This window comes from Halichoerus grypus, chromosome 11, assembly GCF_964656455.1.
Source record: "Halichoerus grypus chromosome 11, mHalGry1.hap1.1, whole genome shotgun sequence".
Classification (NCBI taxonomy): Eukaryota; Metazoa; Chordata; class Mammalia; order Carnivora; family Phocidae; genus Halichoerus; species Halichoerus grypus.
This window is the reverse complement of record NC_135722.1, coordinates 52,515,433-52,540,670: the sequence shown is the minus strand read 5'-3', so window position 1 is coordinate 52,540,670 and position 25,238 is coordinate 52,515,433. Positions and strand designations below refer to the sequence as shown.

The window sequence follows — 25,238 nt, the reverse complement described above, 5'->3', positions numbered from 1 at the left end:
GGATGCCCCCAAAATGCTACCTATCATGCTTTTGCCTGGAATGTCTTTCTTCCCCCTTCTTATCCACATCCAGGAATACCTAGTGCCCAGCATAATCCCTGACAGACAATAGGCACTAAAAAAATGTTGGTTAATGGAGGCCCCTTCTCTGCCTACTCTCTACCCTTATCATGGCACTTTTCAGGCAGCATTCTAACTATCCACTTACCCATCTTTCTCCTTCATTAGTTGGTGACTCTCTCAAAGCCAGGGACCCTGTTGGATTTGTTTCTCTTGTTTACAAACCTCTCATAGCTCCACAGTACAAACCACCCCCCGGTAATCTCTGCATTGAGTACCTATTTTCTGCCGTATCTGTGCTAGGCTTTAGAGATGCCAACATCATCAGCAACAGAAGCAGCAAGATGAATAATATAAGTTGGGGACAAGGAAACAAAACAAAACCAGGAAAGTTGTAGGGAGGAAGCCTAGCTTACCTTTGATGCCCTTTTTACAGAGGGTGGGGAAGAGATTCTCTACTGGCCACAAAGACTTATTTACCACCACCTTATGTTTGAGAAGCTCAAATGCTTCCTGTCCAGGCTGAGGGGAGGGGTGGGGGGAGTAGGAAGGAGGAACTGACCAAGAACTATTGTGCATAAGCAAATAAGACATAGCTGTGTCTTCAGGGAGCTTACAGCTTGGGGAGCGGGGGCAGGACAGGAAATATAAACATACCAGTAATGTACCGTGTGATAAGTTCTGTAGTTAGGGATGAATGTGTCTTCAAGTCTGTTCTGTTCTAAAGGGCAGAAGCTACAGGTAGAGTTAGTGAAGTATGAAAAGTCATTTTCAGACAATCAGAGTAGTCTCACAGTGGAGTAGGGGTCTCAGGAAAGGAAGGAGTTCACTCTCTATAGAGATGTAAGGGCTGGGTTGAATGGATCCCATGAGCATGTCACAGAGGAGGCTCTAGCCCCAAATGTGAGGGTGGACCGAGTGGCCTTTAAGGTACATTCTAGCATCAGCAATCTGTAACCCTGAGTCCTTTCCTTTCTCTTGGCCTGAGGATGTCATTTAAAAATGGAGAGGGTTGGGGCGCCTGGGTGGCTCAGTCGTTAAGCGTCTGCCTTTGGCTCAGGTCGTGATCCCAGGGTCCTGGGATCGAGTCCCGCATCGGGCTCCCTGCTCGGCGGGAAGCCTGCTTCTCCCTCTCCCACTTCCCCTGCTTGTGTTCCTGCTCTCACTGTGTCTCTCTCTGTCAAATAAATAAAATCTTTAAAAAAAAAAAAAAAAAATGGAGAGGGTTGGAGGATCAAATAAAGCTCCTTCTATTCTGCCATCTTATATCTGCCAAATTCAAGTGAATGAAAAATAAATCTACTTGGAACACTGAAAGAAGATCTTATAATTTCCCCCAAAGTAAAAGGCATCTGAAATGACAAAACAGGGGTATAATTACCCTTGGCCACATAATCTCTCACATGAGGCTGAATATAGATTGCAGCCTTGAGACTGGATCGTTTTGCTTTCCAGGTTAAACCCCTGACTTTTCTTCTTGATAAGCGGCCGACCTCCATAATACTAATCAAAAGACAACAAGTTGGGGCACCTGGGTGGCTCAGTCTTTAAACGTTTGCCTTCGGTTCAGGTCATGATCCCGGGGTCCTGGGATCGAGCCCTGCATCGGGCTCCCTGCGCAGTGGGAAGCCTGCTTCTCCCTCTCCCACTCCCCGTTTTTGTTCCCTCTCTCGCTGTGTCTCTCTCTGTCAAATAAATAAAATCTTTAAAAAAAAAAAAGACAACAAGTTGTCCACCTTGGTTCTGAAATCAGAAAATGATTGGGGGGTTAAGTGAGATGAATTTTCTTTGGAGTTGGAAAGGATTTAGGGAAAGGCATATTAACAAAGATATATTATTAAAGTGCAATATTTACAAATCCCAAAGAAGCTTTTAGGGATTTAGAGATTTAATCTTTGACTTTTAAAATCAGCTTTCCATTGTCAGTCGAAATACCAATGAACATTAAAAAGCTGCAGGGAGCAATGAGACAGGCACTTACCTACTGCTAGTGCAAGTACAAATTGATAGTCTTATCTAGGAAGCAGTTTGGCAAAGTAGGTGAAAACTCCTAGCATGCCACTTCTCTTTACTTCTGCTGATTTTACCCTGTGCTGAGGCCCATTATCTATTGCCAGGAGTTTGCAATAGACTCCTAACTGGTCTCTGCTTCTCTACCCTGCCCCCATTATAGTCTGTTTTCTTTTCTTTTTTTTAAGATTGTATTTATTTGAGAGAGAATGAGAGAGAGCAGGAGCAGGGGGAGTGGCAGAGGGAGAAGTAGGCTTCCCGCTGAGCAGGGAGCCCAATGCAGGGCTCGATCCCAGGACCCCAGGATCACAACCCAAGCCGAAGGCAGACGCTTAACCGACTGAGCCACCCAGGGGTCCCTGTAGTCTGTTTTCAACACAGTAATCAGAGTGACCCTTTTCAGACGAAAGTCCGATCATGTTATTCGTCTGCTCAGCCCCTGTGATTGCTTCTCATTTCACTCAGAATGAAAGTGAAGTCCTTTCAGTAGGACTATAAGGCCCGCTGTGAACTGACCGGCCCTTTCTCTCTCTGACTTCCTCTACTACGACTGTCCCCCTCATTTGTTCCCTTAGCCATACTGGCCCCTTTGCTGTTCCTCAGACACATCCCATAGGCTTTCCACTTAGGGGCTTTGTACAGTTTCCTTCATCTGAAATGCTCTTTCTTCAGCCATCTACTTGGTTAACTCTGTTTCCTTCAAGTCTTTGTGAAAATCTTACCTTCTCAATGTGTCTTATATTGGTTACCCTAGTCAATATTGCAGTGCCCTCCCTTCAGCACTCTGACACTTCTGACACCCTCTGCCCTGCCCTTTTTCTCTTTTCCATAGCACTGTAGACTGTGTTTATTCATATTTACTACTTATCCACTGCCTTCTCCCACCCTTTAAAAATGTAAGCTCCACAAGTACAGGTTTCACGGAGTCTGGCACAGAGTCGATACTCAAATATTTGTTGAATGGATGAGCTTTAAAAATAGCACTATCTTTTGACCTAGAAATCTCACTTCTAGACTCATTCCTAAAGTAGAGATGTAGCCAAAGATTTATTTAGGTTGTTCTCATAGCTGTATTTATTATAGTGAAAAATTTCAAACAACCTAAAACAGAGTAATGGTTAAATGATTTGATCTATCTACATAATGGAATATTATAAAGATATTTAAAATAATGTTTTGAAGAATATGTAATTATATGGGAAAATGCTTATAATGTTAAAGTGAAAGAAGCTAGGATGCCTGGGTGTCTCAGTCGGTTAAGTGATTTCAGCTCAGGTCCTGAACTCAGGGTTGTGAGATCGAGCCCTGTGTTGGGCTCTGTACTGGGCGTGGAGCCTGCTTAAGATTGTCTCTTTCAAAAGGGGAACCCTCTTACAGTGTTGGTGGGAATGCAAACTGGTGCAGCCATTCTGGAGAACAGTATGGAGGTTCCTCAAAAAGTTAAAAATAGAACTGCCCGATAATCCAGCAATTGCGCTACTAGGTATTTACCCAAAGGATACAAAAATACAGATTCAAGGGGCACCTGGGTGGCTTAGTTGGTTAAGGGTCTGCCTTCAGCTCAGATCATGATCCCAGGGTCCTGGGATCGAACCCTATGTTGGGCTCCCTGCTAAGTGGGGAGCCTGGTTCTCCCTCCCCCTGCTCGTGCTCATGTGTGCTCTCTCTGTCAAATAAATAAGTTTAAAAACAAAAACAAAAATACAGATTCAAAGGGGTACATGTACCCCGATGTTTATAGCAGCATTATCAACAATAGCCAAACTATGGAGAGAGCCCAAAGGTCCATCAACTGATGAATGGATAAAGATGATGTGGTATATATGTACAATGGAATATTACTCAGCTATCAAAAAATCTTGCCATTTGCAATGATGAGAATGGAGCTAGAGTGTATTATGCTAAGTGAAGTAAGTCAGAGATACACAAATACCATATGATCTCACTCACGTGGAATTTAAGAAAGAAAACAGATGAACATATGGGAAGGGGAGGGGAAAAAAGAGAGGGGGAAATAAACCATAAGAGACTTTAAGATTTTATTTATTTATTTGAGAGAGAGAGAGCAAGAGAGAGAAAGCATGGCGGGGGGAAGGTCAGAGGGAGAAGCAGACTCCCCGCTGAGCGGGGAGCCTGATGGAGGACTTGATCCCAGGACTCCGGGATCATGACCTGAGCCGAAGGCAGATGCTTCACTAACTCAGCCACCCAGGTGCCTCCATAAGAGACTCTTAAAGATTGAAAACAAACTGAGGGTTGATGGAGGGAGGTGGGTGGGGAATGGGCTAGATGGAAGAAAGGTATTAAGGAGGGCACTTGTGATGAGCACTGGGTTGTATGTAAGTGAATAATCACTTAATTCTACTCCTGAAACCAATATTGTACTGTATGTTAAGTAAGTAAAATTTAATTTAAAAATTTAAATTAAAAAAAAGTTTCTCCCTCTGCCCATCCCCCTCCCCCCTCTTTAAAACAAATGTGAAAGAAGCTAGACACAAAAGTATGATTCCATTTATATAAAATATCTAGAATAGGCAAATTCATAGAAACAAAGTAGATTAGAGGTTAACAGGGGCTATGGAGAGAGAGAATGGGATGTTACTGCTTACTGGGTACAGAATTTGGAGTGATTAAAAAGTCTTAGTAACAGATAGTGGGGACAGTTGTAAAACATTGTGAACACAATGCCACTGAATTAATCATACACTTAATATGGTTAAAATCACAAATTTTATGTTATATGTATTTTGTCCCAGTAAGAATTTAAAAAAAAAAAAATGGGGCTCCCCACGGACTAAGTTCATAGAGCATGTGACTCTTGATCTTGGGGTCATGACTTTGAGCCCCACATTGGGGAGTAGATTGTACTTAAAAAAAAAAAAATCCTTTAAACAATTAAAAAAAAAAAAAAACCCTATATATAATATGCAGTGGCAGGCTGGATCTGGCTTGTGGGCTAGAGAGCCAGTTGTGAGCATCTTTTCCCAACTATTCCTTTTGACATTGGTAGCTTGAAATTGGCCATGGTGGGAGTTATTTATATCATGGAACTTGGCGAATGCTACACATAGAGCTCCACTTCAGTCCCCTCAAGCCAGATGTTAAATATTTACCAGAACACCACTGAATATATGTGTATAAAAATGTGTAGAGGGCGCCTGAGTGGCTCAGTCAGTTAAGAGTCTGCCTTCGGCTCAGGTCATGATCCTCGGCTCCTGGGATTGAGCCCCGCATCGGGCTCCCTGCTCAGCAAGGGAGCTTGCTTCTCCCTCTCCCTCTGCCCCTGCTCATGTGCTCTCTCTCTCGCTCACTCTGTCTCTCAAATAAATAAATAAAATCTTTAAAAAGTGTAGAAAACTATCTGGAAGGATAGCTGTTACTACCCCTGGGGAGTAAAGTGGTGTTGCAGCAGGAATGTGAGAGTAAACTTAAGACTTTTTACCACGTACACTTCTGTGGTGTTTCAATTTTTTTTTACAGTGAGTATATAGACATATAGTTCTTATACTGCTTTTAAATAAATAGAAAAAGAAAAAAGAAAAATCTGCATATGTTGAGATTGTGGTATTCGTGACTTTTCTCATAGAGGCTAAAAGCTGGTCACATGTACTGTCTGGAAAGGCCCACAAAGAGGCTGAAGGCCAAGCCTGGGACTTGGATTCTGTTTCCTTTTCTTCTTGCCTAACTAATTGGGGCTTTTTTGTCTCTTCATAGGTTACCCTACAGCCTACCCGGCAGCAGCCCCTGCCTACAATCCCAGCCTGTACCCCACCAATAGCCCCAGTTATGCTCCAGGTAAGGAGAAAGTGGAGACCAGCAGTGATGCCTGGGGTGGGAGGTAGGCCCTGTTTGAAAAAACAAACCCACGTGCTGGCCTTTCCCTGTCCTTAATTGCTCTGGACTCAGTCTGTCCAAGCTGGGAGTCCCAGCTGGGAGTTCCCTCTGGGAACTGGGGCAGTTCAGACTCAGGGTTGGGGTGGGAATAGAATCTCCTCCATTCTCTTTGGGACTTAAGGTTGGCCCATCTCTTCTCTCCTGGCATATCTGAGACATGCATCCTCCTCATAGAACCTTTTCTGCTCTCCCAAACAATGTCCAAATCCATTCTTTGCTCAGTTTCCCCTAAGGCTGCCATTGAGACACACAAAGACGCAAACACACACTCACCAGACTTCCTGGATGTGGATTTGGAAGAGAGTGAGAGACTTGCCACCAGACGATAAAGAGCTGGTTTTCAAGCTGAGGCAAGGAACCTGTTTTTCAAAAACAACAAAGGCCCAGCACTCCTTGGATAGAGATTGAAATAGCTTTGAAAATGTTGAAAAAGTTTGTTCTAGTTTGGGCTAGGAGCAGTGCAGAGGTCTTACCACTGATACTAACCCTCACAATTAATGGGTTCTCTAACATTCAAGGGCTGGAGAAAGAGTATGGACGCTGCCTTTAGAAAGTCCTGGGTTTGAATCCTGATTACTCAACTCACTAGTTGTGAGGCCTTGGACAAGATACCTCATCTCTCAGAGAATCTCAGAGAAATGTGTTACTTATCTCAGGGGTGTAGATGTTTGTTTTGTTTTTAAATATTTATTTGACAGAGAGAGAGACAGAGAGGGAGGGAACACAAGCAGGGGGAGTGGGAGAGGGAAGCAGGCTTCCCGCAGAGCAGGGAGCCCGATGCGGGGCTCGATCCCAGGACCCTGGGACCATGACCTGAGCCGAAGGCAGATGCTTAACGACTGAGCCACCCAGGTGCCTCTGTAGATGGTTTTATATAAGTTCCTCTTCATTTACTCAATAAGTATTTATTTGTTGAATGTCCTGCACACTAGAATAGAAAAAGAGTCATCTTTGCCTAAAATAACTAATAGTTCGTTTGGTAGTTGGCATTTAAACAAATTTATAGCTGTGTGATAAGTATTGTGAAGGGAGTACATGTAGGAAGAGAGGAAGCGGAGGAGAGAACACAGTCTGCCTGAGGCTGGAAGTGTACGGGAGGCTTCACAGAGGGCCCAGCAGTAGAGACCTGAGGGAGAAGCAGGAGGCATTCTTTTAAGCACACAAAGGAAGAGTTGGGCATTCTAGACAGAGTAGAGCCTGGGCAAAGGGACAGCATTGTGAGGATATGACACTGAGGAACCTAGAAGTAGTGAGAATGGTTGAAGCACACTGTGGGGGTGGAGATAATAGATGAATCTGAACTACAGATGTCCAAGGGCAAGATGTGGAAAGGCCTTGAATGCCATGATAACACCCACTTTCTTGTTTAGTAATGATTATTCTAAAGTTAGAAAGCCTAAAAAGATCTTAGAGACCCTCCAGTTCAACCCCTTCTCATGACTTGGGAGATCCAGAGACCAGCAGTGTTTTGTCTGAGTTACCCAGTGAATCAGCTCTAGCATATGGACTGGAACCTTTGGCAGATCTTCTGGTTTTGGGTCTCATGTTTTTCTGGGCCAATCTAGCACTCATCCTACCATCATTCCCTTTCTTCTAGAATATTTATTTAAATGAGAGAAGAACATGGGTTATGTCAGAAGACCTGGATTTGAGTTTTGACTGTCACTTCTTAAAGTAGCAACCTTAAATCACCTGACCTCAACCTCAGTTACTTCATTCTGAAGTAGGGATCATTTTGTAATCGTACACACATGCACACACATACTATGAACCCCCTCTTTTTTGGGAGACAAGAACTATTTTATGCAAATAAGTGATGTTAACCCCTAAAGTGCTTACATAGCTGTGTCATTCCACAGACATTAATTTTGGCCCTGCAATGCCCAGGGCACTCTGGAACACACTGGATATTATTCAAAGTTGAGGAAGCTAAAGTCATTGCCCTCAGAGCTTGTGAGGGTAGCAGTGACCCACAGGTTAAAAAAATCTATCTGAGCATTAACAGTTTATTCTATATTCACTTTTAATCAATAAGATATATATTTCCAAAAAATGTATAATATGAGGCAGAAACAATAAAAGCTGCAGAAATTAACTCTGATAAAAGATTTAATCAAATTTGATAAGTTCTGTCTTAAAAACTACAGTGGTTTTCATTATCAAGTATCTCACAATATAGAAATGATTTAAATCTACATGCTATGAGATCTGTGAATTGGCTTGGTGAACTCCGTGGTCTAAAACAAAATGAGGCGAGTAGGTGCAGGAGGTCAGCTAAGGTCAGGAACGAAGAGCTGTGTTGTCTGCATAGTCAGGAGGCTGCCAGGGACGTGTGGAAGCAGAGTCAATGAGATGGTGAGGCTGGGCGCGAAGATGCGGAGTGACCAGAGAGGGCCTGTTCTTACAAGAGGCTTGGCTACGAGGGCAAGGAGAACAAGGGGAGGTGCGATTAAAGGAGGCATTTTTTAGATATGAGCATGGTTAAATAAGTGTTGATGGGTAGGAGCAAGTGGGGAGGACAAGTCAGAGATGCAGGAGGAGGGGTGCCAGAAGGAGCCAGGCCTTCAAGGAGGCTTTGGTGAGGTGTGAAATCTAGAGTTCTGTTCTCTTCTTTTTTTGGGGGGGGGGAGCAGGGGGAATGGAGTGCCTCACACAGGAGCACAACTCTTCCTCTCAGACTAAGGAAAAGGTCATGGACAGATCTGCTTAGAATAAATTGCCCAGTGGAAAGTGGAGAGGTCTTGTCTAATGATTTTGATTTGCTGAGAGAGAGGTGAGCAAGAACAGAGGGAGCGTTCTTAAGGAGAGAGGTCCCGGTGTGAAAGCCTTACTGGAAGGGGAAGGTAATACAGCTGTGTAGCAGGAGGTCCCCCTGAGGGTGGAGGCCGTGAATTCAAGGCTCTGATTTCCAGCGCTGGGACATGGCCTCATGATGTTCAGAACTTATGGTGATGGTTTGTGGAATTGTTTGAGGATTAGTTTGGCAAGAAAGTGGAAGGACAGAGAATAAAAATAAATAGGTGATATTTGTTGAATGGTTCTCCATGTGCCAGGGACTATTTTAAGCTTTTTATGGATATTGACTTGTTTTCTATCACAACAAACCTTTGAAGTCATTACTATTGTTATTCCCATTTTCCAAGTGGGAAAACTAAAATTTAGAGAAGTTGGGAACCAGCCCAAAGATCCAAACCCAGGCATCCTGCTATGTGTTCTGCAGTTGATCAGAGAGAAATTAAGGAGTTAAACTAGAGCAACCAGACTAGGGAGAGCAGACAGGAGGAGCCTGGGACTGTGGAATAAGGAGATGAGATTGGAAAGCTCCTGGCTTTCCTGTGTAAAGTAGTAATAAAGCTTTAGTTTTAAGACATAAAATATCAGCCCTCACCTAACTTGATCTTCCCCAGTTTTGTGTTTTCAAAAGTTCAACATATTTGTAAGCTATGACTGCAGCAACCTGACCATTTCCTTAGAAAGCCCTACACTCTAGAGGGTGGTGGTAACACGTTGTGCTGGAAAGCCCCAGACTAGGCATTGGAAGGACTGGGGTTACAGCCCTAACTCTTCTACTGATTTTGATGTGACCTTGAGCAGATCCCTTTCCTTTGGAGTTAGACACACACACACACACACTCACTCACTCACTCACTCACTCACTCACTCACTCACGTACGCATGCATGCACGCCCAACTGGTCTGTTTCATATTTTGGGAGGCCAGCCTCAGCATTCACCAGCTCTCCTGACTGCCGTAGGGGAGTCCTGCTGAGGAAGGGCTGGCTCAAGGACAGAGAGGGCAGCGTAGGTTCCTCTCAGCTTCCGGCCAGAACCAGCTATTAGTGATGCCGGGAGATGCCTGCAGGGTAGAAGCCTGCAACGGAGCCAGGCTCTTGGGCTTAAATTTCTCTCAGCTTCTTCAAGGAGGCCAAGAAGTTGCTTTAAAGAGAGCTATTTTTAGCAGCTCTGAGTACTCTAAGATGTCATCTGTTCAGGATGCAGGGAAGCATTTCACTCTGTCATTGGTTCTGAAAGCAGTGTGGGTACTTGGAGCTTTTTTTTCCAAGCCCTTAATGACTTCAGGGATCTTATTTAAGAACTATTTGGCCCTGCAGGAGGCAGGAGCCAACTGAGACTTGTTTTCAGAATCTGGAAACCAAAGGATGTATCACATTATTGGTAATCTGACTTGAAAATGAAAGGATAAACAGAATAACTAATATAGATAGAAATGAAATACCTCATCACAAGAGGTCTATTTATAAATCATTCATCTACTGTCTCACTTGATTTCATTGCAACTTTATAAAGTACAAATATATTGTTCCTATTTTGCATATGACAAACCTGAGGAAAGGCAAGGGAAAGGAATATGTGTTTTCTGAATACCTGCCATGTTCCAGGCACTGTGTAAGGCATATCACAAATGTTCTTACTTTAGTCTTGTGTGAGTTGAATCTTCCTACTTCCAGTTTTGCTCAGAGGTTAAATAACTTGTCCAGAGTTGCACAGCTAAAAAGCAGTGGAGCTGGAATTCAAACCCAGTCTGTCTGACTCCACAGCCTGTGCTCCTTCTAAAGCACCGCAGTCTCCCAGAGGTTTCAAGTGAAGTATCCCTGCATTGGTCCTAGCCCTCTGGGGCTTTGTGAGAGTTCTTCAGAGGCCAAAGGTCGTGATTTTGTCCCTGAACCTTACTTCTTCCTCTGGTACATAAAGCCTCCGTCATGTGTGAAGTCCCTCTGCTATGCAAAGAGCACTAACTTGGGTCAGCTACCTGGAAGATGTGGCATCAAGGAGGTGCTTCTCCTCAATGAATGGGCTTTCCTGGATGGCAAGTCTGTCATTCCTTCCAGGGTAGAGGCACTTCACACCCTCTGCATTCACTGTTTCTTATGTCGCCCGGGAGAAACTGCTATCTTGAGACATTCTGTTTTTGTAACTGCGATGTGTACTACTTTGCACAAATTCTTAGTGGTAATTTCAACTAACATTTCTATCCAACAGAGTTTCAGTTCCTGCATTCAGCTTATGGTAGGAGAGCTATTTTTCCTCATCTGTATTATGGCCTATGAATGTGTTATCTCGTAACAACGGTAGATCCCCTCTCCTTCCCTCCCCAAATCCCATCCCTTAGGCTTGGGCTCCCCCAGGTGGCTCAGCAGCAGTTCCTAAAGCATGCAGGAACATGTCTGATGGTGCAAAATCATGGGTTGGAGACACACATCAACCGTCCCCTAGGGCAGCAATGAAGGATCATGGCACTAAAAGGCGTCTTTCCCCTTCCTCACCTCCGGTGTCCCGTCTGACCTAGGTCAGAAACTTTCATCCTAACCTGATTGCTGAATTTAAACAATCCAGTGAACAAAATTCTTCAGCCTGTATGGCTCCTCTCTTGGCTTTGTGGCAGCCCCTGTGGAGGAGTACCTGGATTACGCCTATAAGAACCCGAAAAAACAGTCTGCCCCAGGATCAGATTTTCCATCTCCATTGGCAGTCTGACATGTTTGAAGACCTGGTTGACTTTAGATACAATCTGTTCCCTTAGCCCGGATCTTGAGCTCTGGCTCATTTTCAGGGCATTTTCCTGGATGGTGAGAGGTGAGGGCCAAGTGTGCTAAATAAGTGAGGTCCCATGGGCAGTGTGGACTCCAGGCCCAAGGCACCACGGGAACTTCTGGGCACCTGTGAGGGTCCCAGCAGTGTAACTGGACTAGGTCCTTTTTGTCACAGACAGTAAGGGACCATGGGAGGGATTTGCCACTTCCACTACCCTCACCTGGGCTGCTCAGGACAATGTTTTCATTAAAATCTCTGCACACTTTCTCAACTTTTAACCTTGAGTTATTTGGATGTTGAATATTGAATTTGTGTGTGGCGCATCTTTCAGGAGATGAGCTGTGAAAATTTCTCCTTGCTGCTGCTGTGGGCTGTGTGATCTTGGGCAATTTGCTAACGTCTCCAGACCGTAGGTAGTGTTTTATTCCAGATGATCTCTTAGGTCCCTTTAAATGTTAACAGCCTATCTTCTTATGTATTATTTTAATTTTTGCTAGTCACAGACCTGTTTCTCATTTTTTGTTTGCCTCAGGATATATGAACTTGGACAGAAGACTCCGTAAAAAGTGAGAGAAGCTCTCATGCTTCCTTACCCCTCTAGTTATAGCATCTGAAATAGAAATACTAAAAAGTATGTGTGGAGCTCTTCTCTTCACAAAATGTTTTGTGCCAGACCCTACACTGGCCCTTTAAAGATAAAGACCATAAGACAAGGTCCCTATTCTAAAGGAGCTCACAGTTTAGTCAGGGAGACACACAAGCCCCAGCAAGGGGCTTCTAAGAATCACAGAAATTGGGATAGCGAACCATATGGGATATATGTAGGGACTGTGGTCAAAGGGTGGGAAAAGAAAAGACTTCATAGTAGAGGCAAGTTCATGATTGGTGGATTAATAAATTTTTACCAGGTAGCATTTGGGGAAAGACATACCAGGAAGAGTGAACAATGTAAGCAAAAATATAGAGATGTGACTGTGACACTCCTTGGCATAATCTGGGAATGATAAAGTTTGTGTGGCTGTAGTGTAGGGTTGGAAAGTGAGAACAATGAGAGTCTAGAGAGATCACAGGGCTAGATCATGAGGGGCTTTGAATGCCGTACAAGAAGTTCAGCCTTAGCCTGTAGGCAGTGGAGAACCATCGAATGTTTTTAAGATTTTGTGATTAAGTTTGGGTCTTAGAAATATCTCTTGATTGCAGTTTGGAGATTGGAGTTGGCAGGTTTAAAAACAGAATGATGAAGAAGCTGTTGCTGTAGATCAGTTAAGAGATGATGAGAACTTAAATTAGAGCTGTCCATAACTATGGGGATGGAAGATGAGCAGATGCCAAAATTAGAAACTCTAAGACTGGATGACACTTCACTTTTGATCCTCACATGAACAGTATGAAGCAGTCAGGGAGAGAGTATTACTGCTATGTTATGAGACAACAGAACTGAAGCTTAGGAAGGTTAGGTGACTTGCCCAAGATCCCCCAGCTAATAAGTGGCACAGCCCAGGTTAGAACTCAGATTTCTTGACTTACTGCATTATTCAGGATGATGGTCCCTTGCTGCCTCTCCTCCTTGTAAGTGTGCTTAACAGATTGTTCCAAGTGTCAGAGGGCGAGAGGGCCTCGTATCCCAGGAAGTGAACAACCCAGCACCTGGATGTGGGCAGCATGCTGTGACTGGGCCATGGCCCTTCACTGCCAAGGGTTCTCTCTGTCTCTGTCTCTCTCTCCTTTGTGAATTGAGGAATAACACATAAACAGTAGTACATAAAGTGTACTAGTCTCAAATGTACAGCTCAGTAATATTTGATATATGTATACACTTGTATTTAACTACTACCCAGTTCAAAATATAGAACATTTCTAAAAGTTGGTACCTTCCATGGTACCCAAGAGCAGGCATGCCTGCCAGAGCAGCCTCCTCTCTTACTATGCCTCCAAAGTTTCTGTTGGATTGTCTTCCCCACAACTGAGCTCTGAATTGCTACCACCAACAGAATGGATTACTTTAGAATTGTACATGGAAGACGAAGATCATATGGTACAACCAACCAATGAGGAAGTCAGGTTGACAGCTAATATTTGTTGGTTTTCCTGGTCTTCATATTTGTCCAATTATTTAAATTATTAAGTATTAAAATATAGAGAGAAATGGAGAAAATACTAGTATTTGTTTTCTTTTTCAGTGAAACCAGAAGAAAATATGCACGTCTTCAAGAACATACATAGTTTAGTTCACTCACTTAGATAAGACATAATCAAAGGCACAGTCGCACTTGCTTCTTTCCTGGTTAATCGGGAATGTTATTTTATTGTGTGTAATGCTGTCTTGTTCACTCTCTGGTTGGCGTGTGGCTGTGTTGCATCCCCAGCTGGCCCATGAATACCTTGTGTGCAGTGACCATGACCCACGTGTGTTCCTGTCCACCGTGGCACTCCCCTCAGTGCTGAGTGCAGTGTAGGCTTCAGTTACTCTTTGGTTAATTTTGATTTACTTTGTCATGCAGTCCTTCAGACTAATGTCAGACTTTTGGCTTATGATGAAAATTATGGTAAAGTATGCACCACTTGGGGAAAAAACTGTACTGGAACAGGACACCCAAATTCTCTGTGGCTAAATTCATGCCTCCTGCTTCCTTATGGAGTCCCTATGGGGTCTTGAGGACATGTGACTTCTCAGAACTACATGTTTTACTTTTTAGGGAGTTGTTTTGAGTGACCAGGCATTCCCAGCCACATTGAGTGGCAGGTTCTAAATTTGGAGACATCTTGATAAGAGGTTTCAATACTAATTGGATCCTTTATTAATCCCAACTCCCCTCCCCCATGCTGGGGAAAGGAAACCTTAAGATAATTGTTTAAAACTGACTGCCCTCCTCCAGGTTGTCCGTCCGCAGAGCCATGTCTTGATATCCAGCAAAGGCTTTGGACTCTGCATGGAATTCTGCTGGATCTCCATTTCTTCTGCCAGAATTCTCCTTTTAGTGTCACTTTCCTGCCCATGATTTCCTTCTCATTTCTCGGCATCTGCTGTATATATTGCGGGCCATTAATGCAAGTGCGGCGTCAGCCCAGAGCAGCTACACCTCTAGCCTTAGTTCGGCAGAACAACGGAGTCCTTGACCTCCTCCTCTGGCCCCAGTACTTCCGTGACAGTACTTCCCCAGTACTGCCTGTTACCCGGTTGGGCAGAGGGGTTATGGGATCTCTCTGGGGGTGCACTGCCCTTGCCTTGGTGGAATGAGGGTGTATAGGCATACTTCTCGTGCCACCCTGCTTTACCTTAGCCCCTTGTTAAGACATTTCAAGTGTATACGACTGTTGCCAGTGTAGCCCCCCATCCTGCTAATGTTCTTTAAGACCCCTCATGTCCAAGATCTTATCTGAGTACAAAAGATACTATTAAAATTATTCTTCCTACTCTAAGGAATTTGGGTCAAAAATGGTTTCTCCTCTAGGAGAAAGTATATCAAGAGAAATCTCTAAGAAGTTAGGCATTTTCCCCCCCTTTGAAACCCTCTTTCCTCTCTCCTTTCCCACAGGATACCATGAAGGTAAGTTTTTTGAGTCATTCCCCACTTCTAGATCCATATGAAGCATCATCCTTCAAATTTCTCAAGCTGAGCTTCAGGTCAGCCTGGGAAGTCTCTGAAGATTTCTTTCAAACTGGGCCGCATCTCTATTTTACACCTGCCCCAAGTTTGACATAGAGTTTCTTATTGGCCCAGCAGATCCTCTCTAATTCATGAGGGGACATCTCACGTGGGCACCAGCAGCACCTCCCCAGGAGGTATAAAGGTGTGTAAGAGGTTCATCTGTCTGGCCTTAGCTGGGTGCACAGGAGGAGGAGTGGGAAGTGCCCCACTGGACAGCCTGTGCCTTCTGAACTGCCAAAGCTCAGTCCCTTCAGAAGAGATGACAGTCCAGCAACGTTCGTATCGCGTGGTAACTCTTTTGAGGTCTCTCTTTGAGAACAACTTATTAAATACCGTCCCCAGGTGAGATTTCAGGCATAAAAAATGAGTACTCAGTTGATCTGGCCCAGTACACAGTCAGAGGCTCCCAAGTTGCTACACATTAAGAAAGCGGCTAAGGAATATCCCAGAGCCTTAGGCCAGAATGTCAGGCAGCAGGAGGTGGGATTCATAAGCAACTTCATGGTTTTTGGTAGTGGGTAGAAAATCCTGGCTCTCTTAGGGTAAGCTCAGATTTCCTTGGTTTCAGATCATTCGGAAGCTCACTTCAGCACTCCTCCCAACCCACTCACCCATCTCAGAAAGGCTGAACCATCCTGTGTGTCTGAACAGGGCCCCTTGGGTTATATGTTTCCATCCAGCACAAGACCCTTGCTTTGTGTCTGTGATTGTGGTGCCCACTTCTTATTTCTGCCTAATGCCATTCTTGTGTCTTCCCTTAAGCAACTCTGCTGATGAAACAGGCCTGGCCACAGAACTCGTCTTCCTGTGGTACTGAAGGCACCTTCCACCTCCCAGTGGACACCGGGACCGAGAACCGAACTTACCAAGCATCCTCTGCGGCTTTCAGTAAATACAGCCTGTCTCCTCCTTTCCTTGTGCCCCTTGGTTGGGACTGATTTGTCTCTTAGGAAGAAAGGAAAGGGAACTTTTACAACTGACATTATAAGACACTGTTTTTTTTTTTTAATTTTATTATGTTATGTTAATCACCATACATTACATCATTAGTTTTGATATAGTGTTCCATGATTCATTGTTTGCGTATAACACCCCGTGCTCCATTCAATATGTGCCCTCTTTAATACCCATCACCAGGTTAACCCATCCTCCTCCCCCCCTCCCCTCTAGAATCCCCAGCTTGTTTCTCAGAGTCCATAGTCTGACGTGGTTCGTATAAGACACTGTTTTAAGAGGTTCTCCTACTCACACAAAAAATTGACCTTCCTCATCCAGAAAAGGTCATCCTCTTTGATCATGTACCCAGCTTTGGGGAGACACAAAGCAGTGAGGGAGGGGGGAGGAAGTATGCACCTGGCCAGCAAGTGTGATTAGGAAGAGCTGGTACTGCATTTCAAAGGAAAGAACAGAGGGCACCTTTGAAGGCCAGCGGACCCTGGGACAGCGAAGACTCCTCCAGCTAGCACAGGGTTTCTCAGCCTTGCCACTATGGACATCTGGACCAGATAATGCTTTGTTGTGGGGGGCCAACTTGTGCATTGTAGGATGCTTAGCAGAATCCCTGGCCTCAGCTCCCTGGATGCCAGCAAACCCTCATTATGGCAAATAAAAATATCTCTAAACATTTCTAAAGATCTCCTGGGGAGGCAGAACTGCCCTCCACATGAGAAACACTCCCCTAGCGGAAGCTACACCGTGAGAGCAAGGTGTGTACATGGAGTCCTCAGGGAAGACAGAAACCATCTGTCCAGTCAGATTGCTTACATTCATCTTGAGGTTCAGTGGGGTGACTAATGGTTTCACCTTCACACCTGATTTTTAATACAAGAACGCTCCCCTGGGTAAAATGAGGACCGGTGTTTAGAAATTACTGAGTGGCACTTGGACTCCATAAGAAGACTTTGTGCCTTGTTGGAGCTGTCCAAAAGAGGAGTGGCTGGCTTTGGATGGAGGGGGGTGCTTATTTCTTAAATTGTACCAGCAGGGGCTTGACGTACCCTTGGAGGGAGGCTGCAGACTAAGCCTGATAGTCTGTGGTTCAGTAAATTATTACTCTATTAAATAGATTAGAAGAAAATGCTGCATTTTTTTCTTTTCTTTAAAATACCCATGTTATTTTCTCTTTAGTTACCATTGCCCCTAGATGTTAACATCAACTTACATTTAAACAACATAACTCTCACCTGTTAGAGGATTTGCTTTCATAATCACCCTCTCATTTAATCTACACTAGAGTCCTATTATTATGGTGGATTTTCATTCAAGTTTGAAAGCTGAGGCTCAGGAAAGTAATGTGTCCAGTGCCATCCAAGTAGCAAGCAGCACAACTAAACGATGATATCACTCAGGTTAAGTTTCAGGTTAAATTTACTGACCTTTTTCATGAGATTAATTTTATTTGTTCAGAGAGGGATGGCAGTAGTAGGGCGTTTTTCCAGGTACCTCAGGTGGAATTGAATGAACATATAGGTAAACAGGCTTATACATACATATTTTCTCTTAAATCCACACATGTGGTCATAGATGTAGACACACCTACTCTAGTGGAACAGAAAGAGGCCTGGAACGGAAACCAAAAGAGTTGGGTTCTAGATGTGGTTCTGTGTAACCTTGGATAATTTATGTCCATGGTTTGGACCTAGGTTTTTCCAACTGTAAAAGGAAGAGGCAGAATTAGGTCATCTTTAAGTTTCTCTCTAGCTTTTAGACTCCTGATTCTGTCACCTTGAGGCTGTGGACACAGTACCCCCCACCCCAGCAGCGACCTCCTTTCTAGCTGCCTTGCCCATGTTGACCGACTGGCCTTCACTCCCGTAGCCCCAGGGCACTCATCCCCGCCACAGGCCACCCCTTCTACGGTGAGAATGTCTGAATAATAGAAGGCTTTGCCTTCCCATGTGCGGAAATCTTCCTGAAGCCCCATTGAAATGTCCAGCAGCTCCTCCCACTGTCCTCTCACAGGCTGTAACATTTCCTGGAAAGGACCAGAATGCACTCGTTCTCCTTTAAGCAAGTCCTGTGTGAACCTGTGCAATTGGAAAATAGAAGTGGGCTTGACTGACCCTCCCCCATCCACCAGGGTTCCCCCTAGCACACAGATTTTGTGGCTTCTAATGCCACAGAAAATTCAGGGTACTTTGACAGATGCAGTTTTACTAACACTTGCTTAAGCCTGTTTGTAATTAGGTCTCCCTCCTACTTATTCCACACTCTCTTGTTCAGCTACCAACAAGGAGACTTGGGGGGGTCAAGGCAAGAGTCAGACATAGAGCTTTGCTCAGACATATAAATCTGATGGTCAATAAACCGATTAGTCTAAAAGGCGTCCTTGATGTGAGGATCAATGCCTTTAAGGTGGTAGGGGCTCTCCAACTGAAAAAGATTTATGATAGTGCAGAAAGATTGAAGGGAGGGCTGAAATGGTTTTATCTCACTAATGTACACACTTTATTTATTATCCTATTTGATGGAGCCTAAAATTATAGTTAGGAACCTGAGAGAAAGAATGGGGCCTCATAAAGCCTCTTTTATAAGGCAGAGCAGGGACTTCTAGTGATCTAATTCCTTTTTTTTTTTTTTTCCCCTGTCATGATACTGCCTTTAGTAAAATAAGGACACAAAGGCCAATATGTCAAATGTCCAAGATTGGACTGCAGAGACCTATAACTCAGAAAGGAGCCCTGCCCAGGGCATGGTAAACCCTAAACTCTGAGTCCAGCTCTCCACTGATTTGCTGTGCAGTTTTGGGAAGGTCGCTGTTCCCATCTCAGCTCCACGTTCTTCATTTGACACGTAGAGAGTTGAATGCAAGTCTCTAATGTCCTTAAGGCATAGCATTCCCAAGTCCTAATTCTGTAACCTTCAGACTTAGGTAGAAATCCATTCACAAGTGCCAGGTCTCCAGTGAGGGAGCTGAGTCTGAGTTCATGTGAGCAAAATCAGTGAGTTTTTTTTTTTGCATCCAGCCTAACAGCTTCTTTTACTTAAATGCAGAGTAATAAATCCTAAAATTTTGTGTTACCCAAGGTAGCCCAGGCTCCAGCCCCAGGGGAATTTCTAATCCTCAGTTGTATGGACAGGACCACCAAATCAGTTATAGAAAGTCCTCTGCAATGATTTTCTCATGAAAGTTTCACTGAAATACTCAGAGACTTAGAACACCAGCACTAGAATGGTCTGCTGATATTGTCAAGTCCAAATGAGGGTATTCCTTGAGAGAAGAATTGACCTGACTCACGGACAGAGCCCAGGCTGGGGGCCCAGGCAGTTTCTGCAGCCTCCTGAGCCAGATGGAGACCTTGAGAACCATTGTAGTTGGAGGAAGGAGCACTGAATCCTGAGTCCTGGGCGAGCAGTTGTGCTCTCTCAGTCATCTATTCGTCATCTCATCTGTGAAATGTTTGTGTTGGGCTTAATGATCTCTAAGGTCTCCTTTAGTTCTGCAATTCTACTTCTCCCTTCTCAAACTGTCCGGACAAATGAGCAGGGCCTTCTTCTGCAGCATTGTCTTTTTGCCAGCCAAGGGCATTTTGGCTGCTGATTTGTATTCTGAGTATGTGTGTATCTCATTTTGTAACATGAAGAAAGGGAAACATTCTCCGACAAAGATATTCTTAGATGTGGAAACCAAATTCTCCTGCAGACTCTTGGAGCTTTTTTATTTTCCTCAGAGAGGGAACCTCAACACTTTGTAAGATGGTTGTCCTTGCGGCATAGAGGGGTAGTGCAGGCTTCCCCTGGGGATAAGAACTCCAGAGCACATTCTTGGGGAGCATAAGGGAAAGATGCCAGCATCGTTGACTTGTTAATTTTAAAGAATTATAAAGTCATGGTGTTTTAAACCATACGGTTTTAGAATCGTAGAATCCTGGAGTCTGTGTTCCAGTTTGGATTGCACCATGGAAGTCATAGCTTAACCTCTCTACTGTAGTCTTGCAGACCAGTCTCTGCTTGCACATCCCAGGACAGGAAGCTTACTATTTCTCTACACAGTGAGAGAGAGAAAAGAGTAATTGCTCACTTTCATGAAGTGCTTTTAATGTGTCAGGAGCTATTCTAAGGGCTTTGCAATTATTAATGTGTTATCAGAGTAATGCTATGAAGTAGGTACTGTTGTTACCCCATTTCACAGATGACGAGGCTGCTGTAGTCTGTAGCTATTAAATAGCAGGGCTGGGGTTCAGACCCAGGCAGTCAGTCGGGCTCCAGACTACTCATAACAATTACACTGTGCTGTGTAACTTTCAGAGCAAGCTTCTTAGGATTCAGGGGTGTCCTGCCCTTCTGCATAGAAAAGAGATGCTCTCCACTCTAGCAGGACTCCTCATACCTTATTTTATTCCTCAAATCAGGAGTCAGCAAGCTTTCCCTAGAGAGGGCCAAATAATAAGTTCTGTAGGTTTCTCGGGCCATATGGTCTCTGTCATAACTACCATTGTAGCAGGAAAGCAGCCATAGCTGATAAGTAAATGAATGGGCATGGCCATGTTACAGTAAAACGCTACTTCCCAAAATAAGCTGCGATTACAAAAAAAATTAGAGTTTGTATGTTTTATTTATTTGTTTGTTTACTTTTAGTAATCTGTACACCCCGTGTGAGGCTCAAACCCACGACCCTGAGATCAAGAGTCGCATGCTCTTCCAGCCGCGCCAGCCAGGCCTCCCTGTAGTTTGTGTGCTTTAAATGTTAATAGCATGAATAAAAGTTTTGGTAACAAATAAATTTGGAAATAGTCTCCTGCATATCCCTGTCTTGGAGATTCATAGTTCATCCTGTCATTTAAAACTTCTCAGGGTCATGGAATAAAAAACAAACTATTTATCTCTATTCTACATTGCTGCTACTCTTCTTTTTGTTTCTGTTTTTTTTAAACGATTACAATCCTTCAGAATTATATAGTCCATTGTACAGGTTTGGGACATGCCCATTTTGAGAGCCCCCTTTGTTTTACAGACAAATCGTGCCCCCAAGGTGAAGGAGCCCTCAGATGGCTCCTTTTAGATGTCACAAACCTAGACTTCCTGTCTTCCCCTACAGTATCTGCTTCACCTGCTCTAACCACGTCTCATATTAGCACCACAGTCTAGAAACTTGGAGGAATCTGCCCCATACTTCTCTCAGCTGACTCGTTTCCAGTTCTTCACAATGCTACCTTCTCATGCATGTATTCTTTCCACTCCATCCTCATTGCTACTTATTTCCCAAGCATATTTGACCATAAAACCAGTTTCCCATGGAACAAACTGGTTCTGAAAGGGGGAAGAGTAAGTGGCATGATTCCAGGGAATAGGACAGGACACCTTTTGGTGGTACCTTTTGTGACGATCAAATAGCAGCTCTCCTGTCCTACTGAATACCTCATCAGGGCCAGGGGGATGCCAAGTCAGTGCTGTGGACTGAGAAAGATTTGTGACCTTATGGCAGCTTGCTTTTACTTAGGGTTAAGGTAAAGAGACTCAGGATCTTTAGAAAAATGGGATTTTAGTTCAGGAAGAGATCTTCATTCTTAGCCTTCTGTTTTAACAGAATAGGAAACTAAGGCCCAGAGACTCGGCAGTAGTCACCGCAAATTGGAAGAAAGCCTAAACTGAAGCCTAGATCTGTTCTCTTCCAATAAAGCACCCCTCTCCACTCTGCCCCCCAGCCCCTTATTGCAGAATCAGCACCATGTTGCTGACAAAGTCCTTGGTGAGCATCCCGTAGGTAAAAGAGCTGAGTTGAGGCCTGGAGAAGCTCAGTCAGACTGAGCCGGAATGAGAAGCACAGCGAAGAAATTCCAGCAACACCACATTGGAGAGCAGAAGCCAAGGTTTCCTGGCACTGGCACTTCAACTCAGAAAGAAGTTGTTTCTGAAAACACTTGCCCTTTCTGAGCCCTTTGTATAGAGTAAGAGAGTTGGGGGTCACTTGATGATCACTTGGTTTCCATAGAATCATTTCATTTTGTGTTCTAGAAGTACATAGTCTTGTTCCTGAGTGATTTATGTTTCAAGTTTTTCCTGCAGACATAGGATCTGACTCTATTTTCCAGAAGATTCAAAGGCAGCACAGTTTGATTGAATGGCTGATTGTGAACTCCCTGGGGCCGGGTTCCAGGTTGATGTGAATTTTTGTGAGCCCTGACTTCAGGCCTTCAGGCCACAGCGGTCCTTCCCTGAGCCCCAGGAGTGGAGGAGAGTCTGGCTCTGTGGAGCAGTTCTTCAGCATCTGAGGAGATGAGGGTCTCTGAATGGTGTTTTCTGTGGGCTTTTGGCCTTAAAATTTGTCAGGGGAACATGGTAGAGAGAAGCCCAAAAAGAGAGATACAAGGAGAAAAAGAGAGAGTCAGGGGGAGAACAGAACCAGCAGCGGAAGACGCGCTGGGCCGCTGAGGGAGGAGACAGGAAGCAGGAAGACGGCGCGCCGTAGAGAGCGAGCAGGCACACGCACGCGCCCGTCCCCCGGCACACGGAACCCCAGACTGTCCGAGCTGCAGGGTCCCTTAAGAGATCATCGGGTTCCAGCCTCTTATTTTATAGATCATACCCCTGAGAACCAGAGATAAAAGATGCCAGAATCACTTACGCAGCCCTGTGCACCAGGACTGAGGGAGCTGCCTCTGGGCCAGGGCTCTCTGGGTGGAGCCCTGTTCTCTGTCTGTTCTCATCTGTGTTTCCAGCCTGGAATCAGCCCCTCCTCGTCTGGGGAGTCGTGCCTGGGACCTGCTGCCTTCCAACAGTGCTGTGCTGTCAACTAATTGGAAGTCTCTCTTATTGCCTTGGTACAGGATATACTGCGGGGACACCATACAAGGTCCCGCCGACCCAGAGTAATACTGCTCCGCCCCCCTACTCCCCTTCGCCCAACCCCTATCAGACGGCCATGTATCCGATCAGAAGTGCCTACCCCCAGCAGAATCTGTATGCCCAGGTAGGTGCGCGTGGAAGCCTGGGCCCACCTCTGCTGCAGGCGAAGGAGCCACCGCCCTAGGTGGGGTGGGGTTGGGTGAGAAGGAGAGGGAGGGCAAGTTCTGGCTCTGGCCGGTTGTCACTGTTGTATCATGGAAACAATAGCCCTGGGTCCACACATTCCCTCTCCCCATCTCAGCTCCTGGAAGGGTGACGCATGAAGTCATTTAGAGTAACAGAGCCTAGAATTAGCAAGAGTCCCTGGAGATCATCTAGCTCAATTCCTTTTTATACAGGTGGGGAAGCTGAGACCCAGAGAGGAGAGTGACTTGTCCAAGGTCACACAGGGAGCTATTGGTTGAGTCAGGATGAGACGCAATGTGTCTAGGCTTCTCCCTAACCCCCACATCTACCCTTCCTTGATAAAGTCCTTGAGCTAAACGGAGGAGGTAAGGGCTCAGGCTCTGTTACCAGTTCACTGTGTGATCTTGGGTAAGTTATTCTCTCTCTCTGTGCCTTAGCGTCCCCATCTGGGCTCCTTCAGCTAGGGAATGTATGTACTCTGAGGGGATGGCTATGACAGGGACTGTATGAGGCTCCAGCATGCACATGGCACATTTTTCTGGGGTGACAATTCTATGTGAGGTTTAAGTAGTGAGGAGAACACTTTGATTTAAAAAACAGCTACACTGTAGGTTAGAATGTAAAACTTTTAAAAGATAAAACAATAGGCTTGAGATGGATTTTTCTTGTTTGTGGTAAGCTGCTTTGCACTATGTTCTCAGACCTCTGGGATTATAAACCCATATTCTGAGGCTCCTGTCAGTAGTTAGTATGGGCATTTGAGAAGCTCTGGATTAAGATGATCCAGGGGCCTGTGTCTGTTCCCCACAAAGGTCAGCAGGCCTGTGGGCTGTGGCAGCAGGAAGCAACCATGCGATCTAGGCAGTGGGAAGTCACCTTAGACCTCTGTCTCCATTCTCACCTCTTTGCCTAAGAGAAATAGTAAGAGACATCAGAGGAAATGCTGTGCATTTGTGACAGTTTCCAGTAGGCGAGATGGCAGTACTACACTAACGTGACCGTCGCACTCGTGATGCTTCATGTGCATGCACACAGTGGTCTGGGTGCACCAGCCGCATTCATAGCTTTCCTTCACTGACCATGGTCCCTGCCTTTACATTTTAGGCAGCTTGCAGAAGCACACTGCAATAAGATACAAACATTTTAAAATGTTAAAATCAGGGCTGTTACCCCATTAGATCATCATAGCAGCCCCAGGAGCAAGGCAGGATAGGGTTGGAGCCTTATTTTTCATGCCACAAGCTGAACCCGATACTGAACTGTCCACAGTCAGGTAGTAAGACAGACGCAGAGTCCCCACTGGGGCCCAGACCTTGAGTCCCTGGGCCCGTGCTCCTCTGAGCCCAGCCCACAGGGTCTGGGAGGAACAGGCTCCCCTCCCTTCTCCTCTCTCCATATCCTACCCTGCGTCTCCAAGAGCCCGTATGACCTCAGCCTTTGTTCACGCAGGGAGCCTACTACACACAGCCGGTGTATGCTGCCCAGCCCCACGTCATCCACCACACCACGGTTGTCCAGCCCAACAGCATTCCCTCTGCCATCTACCCGGCGCCTGTTGCTGCCCCCAGGACCAATGGGGTGGCCATGGGCATGGTGGCCGGCACCACCATGGCAATGTCAGCAGGTGAGGGCAGCATCTGTGTCAGTGTCTGTCCCCCTTCTCCAGAAACTCATGACAGGCTGGAGAATACTGTCGTGGAATCGAGTGTAGCATAGCATGAGAAATTCTGTGCTGGGGGGTTCTGGGAACCCTGTCCACAGGCATGAGGAAGATTTCACCAAGAAGGACATACTGAGCTAGCTCTTAAAGGGGGAACAGAAGCTAACCAGAGGGATGAAAGAGGGAAGAGCAGTCCAGGTGGAAAGAACATGAGCATGGCACGTTCACAGAATGGAAATGGTCCAAGGCCCTTAGAAAATAGGCGCATGGAGTTGGAAGGGTGGCTGGAGCAGTCAGCAAGGCTAAAGTGGAGAGGTCCAAATACCTTTAGGTAACGGGGAACTAGCAAAGGGGTTTAAGCAGAGGAGAGATGGGTTCGGTTTAAACATTCTCTGGCTGCAGGGCAGAGGCATGGTTAGACAGGAGAGGCTGGAAGCAGGT

General features: G+C 45.1%; 1 protein-coding gene across 2 annotated transcripts in view; it reads left to right on the top strand.

Annotated features, from left to right (window-relative positions):
* The window catches only part of FAM168A (family with sequence similarity 168 member A), a 184,424-nt gene that overhangs the window by 151,521 nt on the left and 7,665 nt on the right, over positions 1–25,238 (top strand). Inside the window, exons 3-7 of one of the 2 annotated variants that reach the window (XM_036119504.2) lie at positions 5,785–5,865; positions 10,965–10,991; positions 15,929–16,054; positions 22,933–23,075; positions 24,587–24,761. In XM_036119504.2, the coding sequence (XP_035975397.1) occupies positions 5,785–5,865; positions 10,965–10,991; positions 15,929–16,054; positions 22,933–23,075; positions 24,587–24,761 (552 nt within the window). The remainder of the gene's footprint in view (positions 1–5,784; positions 5,866–10,964; positions 10,992–15,928; positions 16,055–22,932; positions 23,076–24,586; positions 24,762–25,238) is intronic. The other variant, XM_036119505.2, reaches the window with a different exon arrangement.